Source organism: Nicotiana attenuata, unplaced genomic scaffold, assembly GCF_001879085.1.
Source record: "Nicotiana attenuata strain UT unplaced genomic scaffold, NIATTr2, whole genome shotgun sequence".
Lineage (NCBI taxonomy): Eukaryota > Viridiplantae > Streptophyta > Magnoliopsida > Solanales > Solanaceae > Nicotiana > Nicotiana attenuata.
This window is the reverse complement of record NW_017671081.1, coordinates 325,951-344,408: the sequence shown is the minus strand read 5'-3', so window position 1 is coordinate 344,408 and position 18,458 is coordinate 325,951. Positions and strand designations below refer to the sequence as shown.

General features: G+C 39.5%; 1 protein-coding gene across 1 annotated transcript; it reads right to left on the bottom strand.

Moving 5' to 3' along the window:
• Window positions 1-11,399: 11,399 nt before the first annotated feature.
• Window positions 11,400-13,540, bottom strand: LOC109205773. Its single transcript, XM_019368520.1, has 3 exons — window positions 12,233-13,540; window positions 11,920-12,140; window positions 11,400-11,811 (listed from the first exon to the last, which is right to left on the bottom strand). The coding sequence occupies exons 1-3, from the start codon at window positions 13,538-13,540 to the stop codon at window positions 11,400-11,402; spliced, it is 1,941 nt and encodes a 646-aa protein (XP_019224065.1).
• Between the last annotated feature and the right edge of the window lie 4,918 nt (window positions 13,541-18,458).

The window sequence follows — 18,458 nt, the reverse complement described above, 5'->3', positions numbered from 1 at the left end:
CCGTAAGTTGAAGAACAAAATGGAGCGAGAGGGTAGTAGTAAAGCCCGGTTCGCGGGCAACCTTGGAGATTCATTTGGTGGTGGTAGGTCAGCATTCAGGGGAGGGTCATCCCAGTTCTTTGCTCAGTCTTCAGCCAGTGCATCACCATCAGGGCCCAGTCTGCAGTGGAGTCATTTCAGGCCCAGTGAGTGCAACAGGGGACCCCTCCAGCAGGGCCAGTCCGGAGGGAGATTCTAGCAGTAGCGGAGGCCCCCATGCCACAGGTGTGGGAAGATGCACTTGGGGATCTGCTACATGGACCTACCCATATGCTACGGGTGCGGATTAAGGGGTCATATTCAGAGAGAGTGTCGTTCGTCCGGGGTGCGGGCAGGGGCCATAAAACAACTATCTAGTTCTGCAGTTGCTACATCCTCAGCACCCCCTCCATCTTGAGGCACTCCAGCACCTGGTGCAGCTAGGGGTGGTGCACAAAGTTCAGAAGGGCCCAGCCGTTTCTATGCTATGAGTGGTCGCTAAAATGTAGACGTTGTCACAGGTATAACTGTCCAATCTCATGATGTATATGCTCTTATTGATCCCGGTTCCACTTTGTCCTATGTGACTCCTTATGTTGCTATGGAATTTGGGATAGTACCGGAACAGCTCCATGAGCCGTTCTCTATATCTACTTCGGTTGGTGAGTCTATTGTGGCCGCGCAGGTTTATAGGGATTGTGTTGTCACGGCGCATGGTTGGGACACCATGGCCGATCTCATTGAATTGGGAATGGTTGATTTTGATGTAATAATGAGAATGGATTGGTTTTATTCATGTTTTACCAAGCTTGATTGCCGAACTAGAACTATGAGGTTTGAATTACCAATTGAGCCAGTTGTTGAATGGAAGGGGGATAATAAGGTTACAAAAGGTAGGTCTATTTTTTACCTGAAGGCCACGAAGATGATTAACAAGGGGTGTATTTACCATTTGGTCCGAGTTACGGAAACCGATGCTGAGGCACCTACACTTGCGTTTGTTCCTGTTGCGAATGAATTCCCAAAAGTCTTTCCGAATGAGCTCCCTAGGATCCCACTAGACAGGGAGATAGATTGTGGGATTTATGTGATGCTGGACACTCAGCCTATATCTATTCCACCTTACAGAATGGCACCAGCAGAATTGAAGGAGCTAAAGGAACAATTGAAGGATTTGTTAGAGAAGGGTTTCATCCGACCGAGTGTGTCGCCGTGGGGCACTCCGGTTCTCTTTGTAAAGAAGAAAGATGGGTCACTATCGGAAGCTCAACAAGGTCACAATAAAAAATAAGTACCCACTACCAAGGATAGATGATTTGCTTGATCAATTACATGGTGCTAGGTACTTCTCCAAAACTGATTTACGGACTGGGTATCACCAATTGAAGATCAGGGAGCAGGATATTCCGAAAATAGCTTTTTGAACCCGATATGGGCACTTTGAATTTCTAGTAATGTCTTTTGGGCTAATAAATGCCCCCGTAGCTTTCATGGATCTTATGAATCGAGTCTTCAAGCCTTTTCTTGACTCCTTTGTAATAGTGTTTATTGACGATATCCTTGTATATTCACGAAGTCGAGAGGATTATGCCAATAATCTCAGGGTAGTTCTGCAGACTCTTCGTCAGCACCAGTTGTATGCGAAAGTTTTCGAAATGTGAATTTTGGCTAGAATCCGTCACATTCTTAGGTCATGTCGTCTCCAGAGGAGGAATTAAGGTTGATCCTCAAAATATTGCAGTGGTGAAGAATTGGCCTAGACCTACAACTCCAAAAGAGATTCGCAGTTTCTTGCACTTAGTAGGGTATTACAGGAAATTTGTGGAGGGGTTCTCTACTCTTGCCTCTCCATTGACTAAATTGACGTAGAAAGCCGTTAAGTTCCAATGGTTCGATGCTTGTGAAAGGAGCTTCCAGGAGTTGAAATCAATATTGACTACAACACCGGTGTTGACCCTGCCAGAGGGTACAGATGGGTTTGTGGTATATTGTAATGCTTTAAGGATCGAGCTTGGGTGTGTCTTGATGCAACATGGTAAGGTTATAGCTTATGCTTCTAGGCAACTCAAGAATCATGAAAAGAACTATCCAACATACGACCTAGAACTTGCAGCGGTGGTATTTGCATTTAATATTTGGCGTCATTATTTATATGGGGTCCATGTGGATATATTTAAGGACCATAAGACCGTTCAATACAGTTTCAAAAAGAAGGAATTGAATTTGAGGCAAAGAAGATGGTTGGAGTTACTCAAAGATTACGACGTCGATATTCTATATCACCCGGGAGAAGCCAACGTAGTGGCAGATGCTCTTAGCCGGAAATTTATGGGTAGTTTGGCTCACTTAGAAGCATATCAGAGGTCGTTGGCCAAGGAAGTCCACCAGTTAGCTAGTTTGGGAGTTCGTCTTGTGGACTCTAGTGAAGGAGGGGTAATTGTGCATAATAGGGCTGAATCATCGCTTGTTGTGGAAGTCAAGAGAAACAATACGATGATCCATTATTCGTATAATTGAAGGAGGGGATTCATAAACATAAGATTATGGCTTTTTCGCTCAGCAGGGATGATGGTACACTAAGGTACCAAGGGCGGCTATGTGTTCCAAATGTAGATGGTCTTCGGGAAAGAATCATGACTGAGGCTCACACTTCTAGGTATTCTGTGCACCCCTGCTCTACAAAGATGTATCACGATCTTAAGGAAGTCTACTGGTGGAATGACATAAAGAGGAATGTAGCGGACTTTGTGGCAAAATGTCCAAACTATGAGCAAGTGAAAATCGAGCATCAAAGGCCTGGTGGATTGGCACAGAACATAGAAATTCCAATGTGGAAATGGGAATTGATTAATATGGACTTTGTGGTAGGACTACCGGGCACTCCAGTCAAGTTCGACTCAATTTGGGTGATTGTGGACCGAATCACGAAATTAGCACACTTTTTGCCAGTTAAATCTACTGACAAAGCAGAACAATATGCTCAGTTGTATATCAAGGAAATAGTCAGGTCGCATGGATCTCCAGTTTCTATCATTTTGGATTGAGGAGCCCAGTTCACGGCTAATTTTTGGACAAAATTTCAGCAAGGTTTTGGTATTCAGGTGAATCTTAGTACAACCTTTCATCCACAGACCGACGGGCAGGCAGAGCGGACTTTTCAGACGCTTGAGGATATGTTTCGTGCTTGTGTTCTTGACTTCAAGGGTGTCGCGCCCCCTTTTTCTCGCGAAATCGGGTTTCGACATTTTTGGGACAACTCCTTTCCTTTTGGGATTGGGTAAGGGACTTGAAGAGTCGCCACCTAACGGATTAAGATGCGTTAGGCCACCTAGAACAATTAACTCATATAACCAGTTACGTCACCAGAGATCGGGTAAGGGCTCCAAATTACCTCGATGGGAAGGTGTTAGGCACCCCTCGAGGTCCATAACGGTGGGTCCCAGCCAAAATCAATTAAGCGAATTAGTCTTATGGGAAAGTCAAACAATTTAAAACAAATAGATTATTATTTTAAAACAAGAATTAAAGGGGTCCTACATTTTTTTACCCTATAGGATCATTTCCATGCAATAATTGGTAACTTTCCCCAAATTGGGGTGTTATGCATAGCATTAGCGCACAGGTCATCATTTCCTTTACTACCCAATTACTATCTTTCAGTTATTACCTAAGTGTTCTAGTAGCTTCTAATGCGTACCTTATGCGTGCACTACCCGTCCCTTACATATGGTCCTGGAGGTGTTTAGGACTTCTATTTTTTGGGTGGATCTAGACTCACCTACGTTGCTTAAAATAAGAAATCTAAGCGACAAACAAAAGTTCATATAGGACGGTCACATAAGGAGCAATTAAAGGGGCTCAAGTTAACCTCCACAAATAGCCAACCAATGCACGCAATTCAAACAAACAAAATTTTACAGTTTAGGATCCTATATGCAGGATATCTAGATGAGCATGAACAGAATATATGACAACTTTATTAAAGCGAGCACCGATTCCTATCAATTTGCCTACTGATTTGTTAATACTCGGTATCTGGGCGCATTTTCAAACAACAATAAATCACAATTTTAGTCCCAGACTTCTTTAATTACCCTATTAGTTTGCCTAAGTGATAACCGGTCAGAATCCTATAGACATGGTATCTAAGCTGTTAATTAGATACTACAGTTTATAAACGGGTCACTGATTTTAATGGCAAATTTTTAGGTCCTACAGGGATGCTTTCTTATTTACAAAATTAATTACCCCTATAGGCATGATTTCTAAGTGCTGATAGTTAGTGTTATTTCCTATGGACATGATATCTAAGTGCAAAACTAATTTTTGTATTTATTTTCTATAGGCATGATATCTAAGTGCAGAACTGATTTTTGTATTTATTTCCTATAGGCATGATATCTAAGTGCAGAACTGATTTTTTTATTTATCTCCTATAGGCATGATATCTAAGTGGGCAGAGACTTTAACAGAATGTCATACACATTTTGTAATTTGCATAAGAAAGATCCTACATACGTGATCTCTAATGCACATTGAGATTTGAAAATATGCGTGAAAACATGGGTTCTTGATGCAGGATTGATAAAACAACCTATAAGCAGGATTTCTAGGATGCCAAGTATGAAACTCCAAATTTCAAACGGTGAGACAAGATCCTATAGGCATGATTTCTAATGGTATGCACATAAAGAATCATCACAACAGCCTACAAACATGGTTTCTACCCGAACCTAATAAAGATATATAAAAAATCCCTCCCCCAGCTTTTACTAATAACCCCATATCTATTTTTACAAGGATTATTACATTATTACAGACCAATATGAATGAATTACACAAAGCTATTCATTACACTATAGGGAGCCTTAGTATGCCCAACAACAACCTGGAAACCAGGATTTCAAGCAAGAAAATCTGATGTACACAGGTAGTCAATCCATAATACACAAATGGGCTTCTGATGTGTCAAAGTTCCCAAGGGCCTCAAGGACCACGGACAATGCTCACACCAGAACCTTTCAAAGGAAATAATTTTATAACAGGTTGGAAGACCAACCCCAATGTGTCAGAGTTCAGAGGAGTCTCGTGGACCCTAGACAGTGCTCACACTAGGGGTGGTAGGACCCTAGATAACTAAGAATAGAAGTTTTAAAAAAATGTATAAAGGGGCAGGGGATAGTTTTAGAAACGCAGTTTGATTTTTTGGGGGCAAACAGGTTCAAAAGACTGCAAATAGAACATAAACCTCATTTAGCAGATTGGTTCAGGCATAGATACCAGTAATTAAACAATCACAGCAAGAGCAGGGACATTTGAATAATAGACAGAACTGCCCACATATCTTTACAGTACCCAAACTGAATCAAACAAAATCTCACATTATTGAAGGTTACTTAGCTTACTAATTGTTGATACCCAATTTTTCCCTATATATTTTTAATATGTAAAATAACTTCAAAATATCACATATATGCATACATAAGCATGTCCAAGTGTTTTATTATTTTTGCCATAATTTTTAAAGGTTTAAATTGATTTATTTTCCCCTTTTTTTTGATAAAATCCCCAATAATTATTTCCAAGATGATTATATTGAGAATTCTTTTATTGGATTTTTATATTTATGCCAAAATATGGCTAAGGAAATTTTTACATATTTTTACAATTATATTTATTATTTTTAAAGCTAAATTGCACATAATTGCAATATTAGCCATTTAAGGTTTAATTATATTTTATACGCATAAAACTGGATCCTATATTTTTAAATTGTTAATTATGTACTATAAATCACCTTAGTACTTTAAATTTATTTTTCTGAAGCTATTTACTATTTTTTATAAATTAAAAGGGAGAAATTGGCTATTTAAATAACAGCCCATTTGTATTTCAATTATAGCCTAAATAAAATCCTAATTTCCCAGCCCAATTTTTAATTAAAACCGGACACCAACCCAATTGAAAACCCACCGGACCAAGCCCAAACCCGGATCTCCACCTACCCTATTCAATCTGGACCGTTGATCATTCAGATCAACGGTCCCCAGCTCCCCTTCCTAAATTAAACCCAAACGACCCTCCCCCAAACCCTCTCACTTCTCCAATCAACTGACTTTCATCTTTCTCTCTCTATCTCTGGTTCTCTCTGGAACATTCTCCCCTCCCCTCCTCTCCGATGAACTTCACTCACCTTCTCCGGCCATCTCCTTACCTGAATCTATGGAGGTCTCACCACCTACCAGCCTTATGGCTCCCTCTTGAACATGCGTCACTGATTTGAGGCCTTCAAGTGAACCAGAAGCGGTTTACTCGCCTCCCATGGTTTCCCATGCTATTTTCTGTCCATCCATGGCCGTTCGAGTAAGATCCGTGACTTTTCCGGCTAGATCGGTAATTTCTCGAACTTTTCTCACTTTTCAGGGTTCTCCGAAACCCTAACTTTAAAGACTTTCCGATTTTCCTTCAAATCTGTCTTGGATCTATGTATGTTATGAACCTCTTAAGTGTTTTCCTTAAAGGTTTTTCCGATTTTTTCAAAACGTCTCTTCATCTTCAACGATTAGGGTTCTTCTTAAATCTCTTTTAAAAGATTTCTCCTCCGATTTTCAGTGTTTCCTTATGATTTACTATGTTTAAACAACTTGTTTATGTTTTTCTTCTACCTGGCTCATCGTGTTGAAAACCCTAAGGATCTTTGCTTTTATCCGGCGTTCTGGAGTTGTCCTTGTTTATTCGTTTATATGCCTGTTTTGATTGGGTTCTTTATGGTTAAATCCTTTTTCTTTATTTGTCTTGAATGATTCTGAGCTCTTACCGCTTTTTAACTCAGCTTTGTTAAAACCCTAATTTCCTAAAATTTTCCTCACTTGTTACTGTGAGTTTAAATACATTCTTTACTTGTTTCTATGTGTTGGTTTGATCTCCTTTACCTGTTGCTATGTGTTAGACTGGTTTCTTCATTTTTGTCCTATGTGTGAGCCATGACTGTTGACCTTGTTGATTACCATGCTTTGAGTAATCCTTAGCCTATTCATGTCACTTCTGTACGTCTATGTTCATCTAGTTTGCTCCTTTCTATCAATATGTTTGACCTTGCATGTCTTATACGCCTGTTCATTCTTTTCTATTTATATGCTGAATTGCAGAATCATGATTCCTTCTTGATTGATCTTGATTTCCTCAAGTTATGGTTTGATTGCAAGGTTTTCTTATAAACCCCTAATTTTACTCGTTTGATTAAGTNTTAAGTATATTATGTACTTAGACTCAATTGTATACTCTATATTCTTACTATCCCTTATATGGTCAGAAATCAATCTTCTTCAAATTGATATTCCTTTTTCCTTAATTATCCTGTTAGTATTCGTTAAGCAGTAATTCCTTGATTAAAGGGAAGTACTTGTACTAATGGGATTCTGATTGTGATTATTTCCATACTTGTGTTAAAACTTTACTTGTTACCTTATTTTCTACTCGTTTTCAAAGCTATAAATACCCTACCCTCTCTTTTCTAAACACACGAACAACTGATTTCAAAACACACACTAACACATTCAAACTCTCTTTCTTTCTCTACTACTTGTGCTCCTGCTTTGTCTAGCCGGCTGAAAGCCAAGGCTAGACTGTGGAATTCTGATTGCTTTACTTTTCTTTTCTTGCACTTTGCTTCTTCAACTGGTATGTCCCTAGTTTAAGTTCTGAAACTCAAACCTATGTGTTCCCTTGTGTCGACCATTGTCTCTTTCTGCACTGACTTAGTGGCTCATGCTGTTGCACTTTTGTTTACTGCTTTACTCAACATGCCTAAAGTTATGCCCTCTTTTGTTCAAATATGTTTACTTGTTCCTTCTTGTGTCCCTCAACTTGCATGATTTCTAATGTACTTGATTCATGACTAATTATGTGTTTCTATTTTGGGTCTTCTATGTCCCCAACCCCCTACTCCCTATTTGTAACTGCTGAAGCATGTACCCCTCCCTGAACTTGTTCTGTGGTTTTATCCCTTGCTCCCTTTCAAAACTCTTCTACTGTTCTACAAACTTATCTCACACGTGTTTTTTTAATACTATTTCAAGCACTCTCACATGCACTCTTAGATCATTAGGTTCTGCCCCTCTTGTGTGAGCCTTGCTTTGAGGACCCTTGAGCTCCCTCTGAACCTGGACACATAAGTGTTGGCCCTTCCACACTGCACCTACTCTTGGTTATGCAATCTGGGTGTGAGCACTGCCCGGGATCCCTTGAGGTCCTTAGGAAACTTTGACACACCTAGGTATGAGGGAAGGCTTTGGAACAAAATTAGCATTTGAGGTGGTTTATTACGTAGCTCAGAGAGGAAGTCAGAATCAGGCTTCCTATAGTTGTAACTTCTTATTTTATTTATTTATTTCTGCTTATGTAATTCAATCACTTGGTTTGTAAACAAGTAATGGGGTCGCTAGTGAAAAGGGATGGGGAAATATGCATGCTATAGTTGTTAAAGGGTAGAAAGCACGTCATTAGGTTTATATTCCTAATTGTGCAATAGAAACCATGTTTAGGATTCATTATGCATTAGAAATCATGCTCTTAGGACCTTTGTTTCTCGCTTCAGCACTTCATTCATTAGTCCATGCTTTATCACTTAGAAATCCTGCTCCTAGGGCAATAACAACACTGGTTAAAAGGCTGGTATTTCAAAATCCTGCAACTCTTATTGTACATTTAGAAATCATGCCTTAGGGATTCTGTTTTTTTCACATCCTTGCAATTTGCATATAAGATACCATGTTCTAGGATCCTGTTTGCATTTTGCTTAAAAACGCCTAGTTAATTACTGATTCATGAGAAGGTAGTAAAGTAATAATTTTCATATTGTGATGCTTCTGAATAAAATTGGTAACCATCTTTGCAACTAGAACAGCATGCTCTTAGGGTAAAATAATCTCCAAACTGCTCTTAATAACTTGGGATAATTGCTGTATATCGCTTTACGCCTAGGAAAACCTTAGGTAATAATTTTAATAAAATTGGAACTGCCTTTGTTTAATGGGAAAAAGGCCATTATTACCCCTGTACTTTTGAAATTCATGCACGTTCGTCCCCCGTTACACTTTACGTTCAATCTCCACCTTACCGTTAATAAAGTCTATGAAATTACCCCTAACCCTAACGCCCCGTCCAAGTGGCAGCTGACCCCATCTCTTTTTTCCAAGTCAACTGCCAATTGAGACTTCCACTAATTTATTAGTCCCAAACCCAATGGCCATTTAGTCCCCCATAACCCAATTTCAGTCAAATCAATTTGACCTATACCCAGCGTCTTCTTCTTCTCCCCCAAAATAAACTCCATTGCTAAAACCTTCCATGGGACTGAAATCTTCCCAAAAAATTCTCTTTATTTCATTCTTGTCGTAGCTTTGGTTGTTAAATGTCGCAAGCTGTTCATCACAGATTAGGTGTCGTTGTGGCACTATAGCCAAACACTTCACTTCATCTACTCCATATAACCCTAGAAGAAAATTCTACAAATGTTCAAGGCCCAAGGTTACCATATTTTTTTTGTTCTCTTCTTCTTCTTTTTTTGTTAATAATTTTATTTCAATTTTGAAACCTAAATCTTCTTTTTGATTTATGTTTGACAGGCTAATTCATGTGGGTTTTGGGAATGGGAAGATAAAATCTTCCCGCGAAGTGATTGGACTAATATTAAAGATGTAACATCATCGATTGAGGAGATTAAGATTCAAAGGGACAAATTGAATGAACAAGTAATTGCCACGAAGGCTATACACCAATATAAAGTGGATAAAGTAGTCAAGTTGGAAGATAAACTTGCAAAGACAAGCATGTTGCTTATGATTTCTTGGGGATTGTTTATTGGTTATTTTGTGGCCTCGATGATGAAGTGACTATTTTGCAAATTCAAATTTTCTCATGTTGAGTTTTATATGTGTAGCCATGTTGTACTAGTATTTTGTACGTTCTTTGATTATGATGTTGTAGTGGTATTTGTTGTGAAAGAGTTTTTCCCTTATTGTATACTCCAATTCCTAAACATGTTTGTTTTCTTTATAAGATATGTTTGGTTGTTCCTAAACATGTTCTTTGTGTGCGTTCTAAATAACTACACCCAAGTCCAAAATTGAAAAACAAAATAAAACAAACTACAGCAGAAATCCAAGCTGCAGATAACTGGATACCTTGCTTGAAAATTGCTGGATACCATATTATCTGTACAGAAACTGAAACACTTACAAAATGGAAAACTGGAAAATTGGATACCATATTATCTAGATGTAAAAATTGCTAACTAGATAACCAGAAAACTAAAATTGAAAATGGAACACCAACTGTCAACATTCATAACATTCATAGCATTCACCAACATTCACCAACTATCAACATTCATAAAGTGAGTTTATAAGACAGTCGAATATCATATTATAACCCCAAAAAGATGTCTAACACCTAGCTATATCATGACATCCAACTGTCACAACTAAACAACCACAACCAAAATATAACGTTTACTGACATGGCAGTAATTACAACAGATCCAAAAATTTACAAATGTTCAATACTTGAAGCAAAGTCCCATCATTTTTGCTCCTTACCACTACCCTTTCTTGAATTCAACTTGTTTAACCTTTGCTTGTTCAACTGATTTCCAGTGATGGCAGATTTTCCCAGCCATGTTAGGCCTTTTGCTAAGAAAGTAAGCTTTGAAGGCTGACTTGCACTACTTGAATCACCAACAAATCTAATGTGCCTGGCTGCAATTGGTATACTTTGTTGCCTCAGCTGAAGTCTTGTCCTTGCTTCTGAGATGCTCTTTGGCCTTACAGCTATGTTAGGCTCAGGTTCAAAGTTAGGGATCTCAAAATCTGGATCATTGCTAGTTGGAAGTTGCTGTTGGACAGTAGGGGTTGGCATAAACACAAAGTTGGTGGGCTGACTGTTTTGACTTGGCTGGGGTGCTGATAAATGGAAGTCATCTTCAGTTGGGATATCTGCAGCTGCTGGTGATGTAGGCTGTTTAGCAACTGGTTCATCAGCCAAAGTTCTTTGCTTTTTGTTCTGCTTTCTCCTTGAATTGCCACCCATTGGTTGTTTTCCTTTAGAGTGCTATTATCAAATAAAACACAATTATATGTTAGAACAAGGCAGAAAAAATCAGAACAAGGCACAATTATATTCAACAGACAAGATTACCTTGGCACAACCCCTAGCATTATGTCCAGCTTCTCCACAGTTATTACATGTCATGACTCTCCCTTTTCTAGATTGAGACCATTGCCCTTGCCTATTGGTTGACTCATTTGCCTCTCTTGTTCTTTTTACTTTTGGTCTGCTAGCTTGCCTTACAAATTCAGGTGGGTCCATTTTCTGAGAGGGCTCTATCTTCCAGACTTTTCTCCTCTCACGGGTTGTAACTTATGTGAATAAGTCTGGAGATATGCCTCTTTTGAAAGAAACCAGTGAATCTCACTCAAAGGATCTTGCTTCTTGTATAGCAGGGCACAGATTGCATGAGGACATGGGATTCCACAAAGGTCCCATGTCCTACAAGTGCATTTTTTTGCCCCCAAATTGACAATATGCCTATCACTACCTTCTGTCACCTCATAACCTTGGTCAGCACTGCCATTCACATGACACTTTTGTGCAATCCTCATGAATTGGTTATACAGGTTTAGAGTCTTAGGACTGTACTCACCTCCCCACCCCATCACTTCAGCTTCATTATCATTCAACATATTCATAACCTTGATTCTTATCTCCTCTAACATCTCTATAATTGGCTTCTGTCTAGCTTGTAGTATCCATGCATTGACGGACTCAGTCAAGTTATTATCCACTGACTAGTTCTTGCATGTAGTATCAAAGAAGGCCCTACTCTAGCAAGTAGGTGAATACCTTAACAAATCTTCAACAACAACTTTACCATCATCATCCACTTGGCTCATACTCTTCAACTGATCTTGGAAGTCCTCTTCATAGGTACTCCAAGCTGCCCACCACAGATATTTCTTGTATTCCCCAGATCCCCATCTCTTGCACCAGTATGCTTCTATGTGTCTAACACAAAATCTGTGGTGTGCCTCAGGAAGCACACCTGAGATTGAGTCAATTAGCCCCTACATATAAAGGAAAGAAGAAGTATGAGAATCTATATGTACAGATTGGAAAAATAATAAAATAATAAAATAATGAAGTAAAGTATTCATACCTTTTGCATATCTGAGATGAAAGTGATTCCTTCACCCATCTTAAGGTCCAAAGACATTTGCAGAAGAGTTAAAAACCACATCCATGTGACTTTTGTTTCTTTATCCACAATAGCCCAAGCTAATGGATAAAAGTGGTTTGCAGAGTCTTGACCAACTCCCACCAAGAGCTGACCCTTAACTTTCCATTTCAAAAAAGTTTCATCCAACCCTATAAAGGGCCTTAACTCACTCTTAAACCCCATCTTCATTGCATGAAAACATTTGTACATCCTTAGGAACCTTCTCTTGCCTTCAGCGAGAGCATCCTTTGATAAGTTAACTACTACATCACTTCCAGGATTACTACACTTCAATTCATTAACATATGCAACCAACTTATTATACTCATCAGTAAAACTACCTTTCGGATTCTCCAAAATCAATCTTTTTGCCCTCCTACACTTTGACTCACTAACATTTACATTAAATGCAGCCTTCAAGCTTGCCCTCATCTCTTTAACCTTAATGGTTGGATTTTCTTGTAACCCTCTCTTGAAGTATTCAGCAATGGTCTTTGAATTAACCCTATGACTCTCATATGCAGGTTCACAAGTGTGCTTAGAATGTAAAGTCCTGAATTCAGCCCCACCCCCCGAAGTATTCCTAGATATGTGGCATACAAAAGGGCAACCAACTTCACAAATATACCTATGCCTAGTTGGGTCACTTTTAACTTGCTCTAACCCATAACCATGTGCAAGTGCATACATAATTATAACTTTCCTAGCTTCAGCAATATCTTTGAATGTCATTGACCTATCCAACTCTGTATAGTTAGTTAATTTATCATTAATGTCTCTTTTCTTTTGTTTAAAAAGTTTCTCTAGTGTATCACAGTCATAGTTAGAAGAAACAGCATTTTCATTGTCATCACAACTATCACTTTCATCACAATCAGTGGCAGCTTCAAGTTCATCAGGTTCAGCATTCTCATTGTGATGGGTTATATTAGGTACATAAATACTTGACTCACAATCCTCTACAGCAAATATGTTAATAACATTAAACTGTTCATTCACAATGTCCAGTAAAGTCCTAATGCCATAATCACCTTCTATTTCATAATATGAACCAGAAGGACCATTAACTACTAGTTGTTGGACTCCTATATACCCCAAGTTAGAAACATATTCATCCACTAAATCATTGTAGGAAAGCAATTTAGAGTCAAAACCTTTCTTAATGTGCCAAAATTTTCTTGAGTATGCTATGAGTGGCTTCTTGACCCACTGTCCACCATAATGAAAGACCAAATCCAGCAGGACCATTGATAGTAAACTGCAGAATAAAGACAGTTAAAATTAGGACTGGGTAAAAGATATAAATAAAGGCATAAAGGAATACAGATAATAAAATAAAATCAGCCACAAATTGAATAATTCAGTCAACATTAATAAACTAATATATGCATCCATGGATATGGGGGACCATACATTAAAGTATTATATGGAATAAAGTGTCGCAGCCTCACCCTTCAATATTAAAATTCTGATTCACTTCTTTTCTACAAAAAACCAAAAGAATTTGGGACCACAAAATATTATAATCGAAACCCTAAACCACCAAAAGGCTATTCAATACCAGATGAGGCACATGCAAACAAAAAGAGTAAAATTAGGGTTTATCACTGTAAAACCACATGCAAGTGAATACAAAAGAAAAGCACACACTACCAGCTTGAAATTATCGTCAAAGATAGGAGAAGTGAAAACCCTAACCAACAAAGAACTATTCAGTAAACCCTAACTTCAATAAATACAAAATTATAAAAAATTAGAAACCCTATGACAACTACAAACACCTATAAACTTCAAATAATCGAAAAAAAAGTGTTTATGAAAATCCTAACCAACAAAGATCAAATCTGAAAGGGATTCGAAAAGACAGTAAAACTTTCTTCCGGAAATTTATTTGGGATAACTCAAGATAAGAGATTAAACTAACAGAAAAATCAATTTTTTGGAGAAAAATTTCTTACCTTGCTTGAAATCTCCACTGGAAGCAAGGATCCTGACCGGTTTTGTTTCTCTTTTTTTCTTTGAAGTACCAGAAGGTTCGAGAAAATGAGTGAATAAGGTGTTTTCAGACAGGTTTAATCTATTTATTTGATGGGTTTTCGGTTACGGGTTACGGGTCAATAAGATTTGGGAGTAGGTTTGGGTTTGGGAATAATAAATTAGTAGAAGTCCCAATTGGCAGCTGAGTTGGCAGCTGGGTTGGAAAAAAGAGATGGGGTCAACTGCCACTTGGACGGGGCGTTAGGGTTAGGGGCAATTGCATAGACTTTATTAACGATAAGTTGGAGATTGAACGTAAAGTATAACGGGGGACGAACGTGCATGAATTTAAAAAGTAAAGGGGTAATAATGGTCTTTTTCCCTTGTTTAATTATCAACTGTTAAAATCAGTAGGCAAACCTAATTGGGACTTCTTTTCTGAGTCATGTGATAAATCTGGTTCTGATGTTATCACTCAAACACCCTACTTTAGGATTTTAAATTCAGACCTTAATTGTGTATAAGTCATGCTGTCTATGTGCATTATCTGTGGAGGTATATCTGAACCTTCTATTCGTTTTCTGTGTTTCCCCTCTTTAAATGCAGTACTACATGTTTTGTATGCCGCCTTAGTATTTTGCCTTTAAACCTGAGGGTCTACTTAGAACCTCCTTCTTATAGGATAAGAGTCCTAACCTCCGGGATGGGTAGGAAGGGACGGGTAACAACATGCAATAAGAATCGAGTCCAACCCTCGCTTTAATTACCTTCACGGGGTGGGAAGGGTAGATATGGATATGATGACCGGTGCGCTAATGCCACACGTAGCCCCTTTCTAAGGAGTGATTACCGGGCATTGTACTGATGTGATCACAAACAAACCTAGGAACCCTTTTACATTCATAAGCATGCTTAGATTATAACTCTTTTCAAAACCTTGCTTTTTTTTATTAGTCGTTTTTCAAATGCTTGTGTATTTTAACCTAAATCCCCTGCTATGTGAGCCTTACTTACCTGTTTTCTAATTGCACAAATTCACAAAAACTGTCTAGTTGGGAACCACACTAGTGGATCCTGAGGGGTGCCTAACACCTTCCCCTTAGGATAATTTCAAGCCCTTACCCTATCTTCCGTTATCAAACGTAGTTGTAGATAAACCCTGTAGGTGCCCTAACGCACCTTAAAAATCGTTAGATGGCGACTCTTCAAAAACGCAATACCCAATTCCCAAAAGAAAATGAGTCATTACACCTTCATGAATATCGAAACCCGGACTCCTCTCCGCGGAGGGAAAAAGGGGACGCGACAGCGTGGCGACTCTGCTAGGGATTTTTTTAGGCTTTTACTATTTCAGATTGTTCTTGTGAATTTGTAACCCCTTTATGTGCAATTACTTGTTTAATTTCTTTAAAGCGTTTAATTTCTTTTCAAAAGCGAAACTGACATATCTTTCTTGTTTCCTTCCTTTATTGCTGCTTTAAGTTATAAAACTACTGTATTTATTGCTTTCTTAACGTGCAAATACATGTCAACATGCTTTAGTTATTGCATAATCATGCTCAACATCATACTCCACTCGTGCCGAACAAATACTATAGCAACGCTTGATGAGTGGTTGCGGTCTTCCTATATCATTACCCCCTAAATTCGGAAAGGCATATTTGCGGTAAAACCAGCCGATCAACGGTGCAGTCGACAGTTCCATGCCTTCCCCCTTGAGTTGTCCGCTCAAGGGTACCAGTCTAAAACCCCATAGAAACCTTACTCTGTTAAATTGTGCGTGCATCATAGTCAAACCTAGCCGGGTCAGTTATGTTGTCCACATAATGATCCTTTAAGATAGCCTTGTCCAAAGTCCACTAGGTTTCCCTCAAACCCAAACGGACATCATCACGCTCTGTGCATTATTTGGAGAAGTGAATGCTTCATGCTAATTGTTGATATTAAATAGTCGAGTCTCGTGGAGGTAAGGGCCTAACCTTATTTGTCTTGTAGAAATATGAGGCACGAAGTCCACAGGTTCGGCATGGTTACCAATATCCACCCAAGATTGGTATGATGGTGGAGAGATTTACATTCTAGTGACCAAACCCTCGTCAGAAAATACCTGGGCAATCTACCATCCCTCCTGGAGATTCAACCTAACAACCTGATCATAGAAGCTGCTACGTTGTTTTGGAATTGTGAAAGGGCCGTGTTCCGTTTTGGGGATATCGAGGTGACACCTTTGCTAGAGGAGATAGGGGGACTGGCCGGTCTAGTGTGGGAAACTCTGGGTCTGCTAATGCCCGAGAACCGCACAGGCAGGGGCTTCCTTAAGATGATGGGTTTGAAGAAGAATTCTGAATTGAGATGCCTAAAGGAATCATACATCCCTTTTGACTACCTGTATGAAAGGTACGGTCACAACAAATCCTACCGTACCCACCCTGACGAGTTTGCCATCACGTCCTTGGGACACATCCATCGCAGGGTTTTTGTCTTCATGTTTTGCTTCTTGGGTCTGATCGTGTTTCCGATGAAGAAAGGGAGAATTCATACCAGGCTGGCTATGGTAACTAAGACCCTAATGGAGGGGACTGGTGGGCAGACATTCAGCATTGTACCCATGATCATCGCAAACATGTACCGAGCCTTAGAGAAGTGTCAACAAGGAGCAAAATACTTCGAAGGCTGCAATCTACTACTTCAACTCTGGCTCATGGAACATCTGCAAAAGGGCGAATACCGACAAGAAATTCAGCGAAGGGACTGGGATGATCACATCGCTTTCCACCATCCAAAGTGAATGAATTACATCCCCGACATGTTCGCTCAACCTGAGAGCGCCAAAGGATGGGTTGAGCTATTTGATAATTTGATCAAAGAACAGGTTCAATGGATGTTCGAGCGGTTTTCGACAGAGGAGTTCATCGCCCGATCCAGAGATGCACCTTTCCTGATACTAATTGGTCTAAGAGGAACATACCCTTAAATCCCACTTCGAGTTATGAGGCAAGCTGGTAGGAAGCAAGTCATACCCAGGGTCGACAAGATGAGCCACTTCCGAGCTGACTTCCAAAACGATGATAGTCCCTACAAGTGCCAAGCGCAACACCTGTGGCATTGCAAGATCGTAATGGGGAAAAACACCCTCGAGCCAGACAGATATCATGCTGGTTGTACTCCTTTTTATTCATGTTGGTTGGAAGACAATCATGATGGTCTGGCCCACCCGGGGTTCGTTCGAGGTCATAGAATTATTAATGAATGTGACGACCCAAAGGGTCATCACCCATTTCCTCATCCATTCCGTGCTTTCGAGGCCTTAAAACCTCATTTTTTTACTTGCCTCGATTTGCGTGCGCAGTCCGGGCGCGTAGCCGGAAAGCTGTTATGTTGAAATATGTGAATTCCGTGAAAAAATTTGAAGAATTTTGATATTAATATTATTATAGTTGACTTTGGTCAATATTTTTGGTAAACGGACCCGGACCCAAGATTGGACGGTCCCGGAAGGTCCGTAGAAAAATATGGGACTCGGGCATGTGCCCGGAATCGAATTCCGAAGTCTAGAGCCCGAGATATGAATTTTTCCGTGAAATTGTTTTTCTGAAATTATTAAGGAAAATGGAAATGAAAATTGATTAAAAGACTATGGTATCGGGCTCGTATTTTGATTCTGACGCTCGGTACAAGTCTTAAATATGTGTTAAGCGCTTTCTGTAAAGTTTGGTCGAAATCGGACGTCGTTTGACGTGTTTTGGACTATAAGTTCCAAGTTTGAAAGGTTATGAAGTTTAGAAGGAAAATCATGTTCCTTGAGGCTTGATTCTATGTAAATGATGTTATTTTGGTGATTTAATCGCACGAGTAAGTCGTAGGATGTTTTTGAGGTTGTATGCATGTTTGGTTTGGAGCCCTGAGGGCTCGGGTGAGTTTTGGATAGGCATCGGATTACATTTCTCATGTTTTAAAAATCTGGTATGCTGGCTTCTGCAATTTTCGCAAATGCGAAGGGAAGACTCGCAATTGCGAGCTCGCAAATGCGAGCATTGCTTCGCAATTGCGAAGTCTGGGAAAATGGGGCACTGTCGCAAATGCGATCAACACTTCGCAAATGCGAAGTCTGGGGAAAAGGCTTGGGATCGCAAATGCGATCCATTGGCTCGCAAATGCGAGGTGGCCCTGGTCGCAAATGCGATCGAAT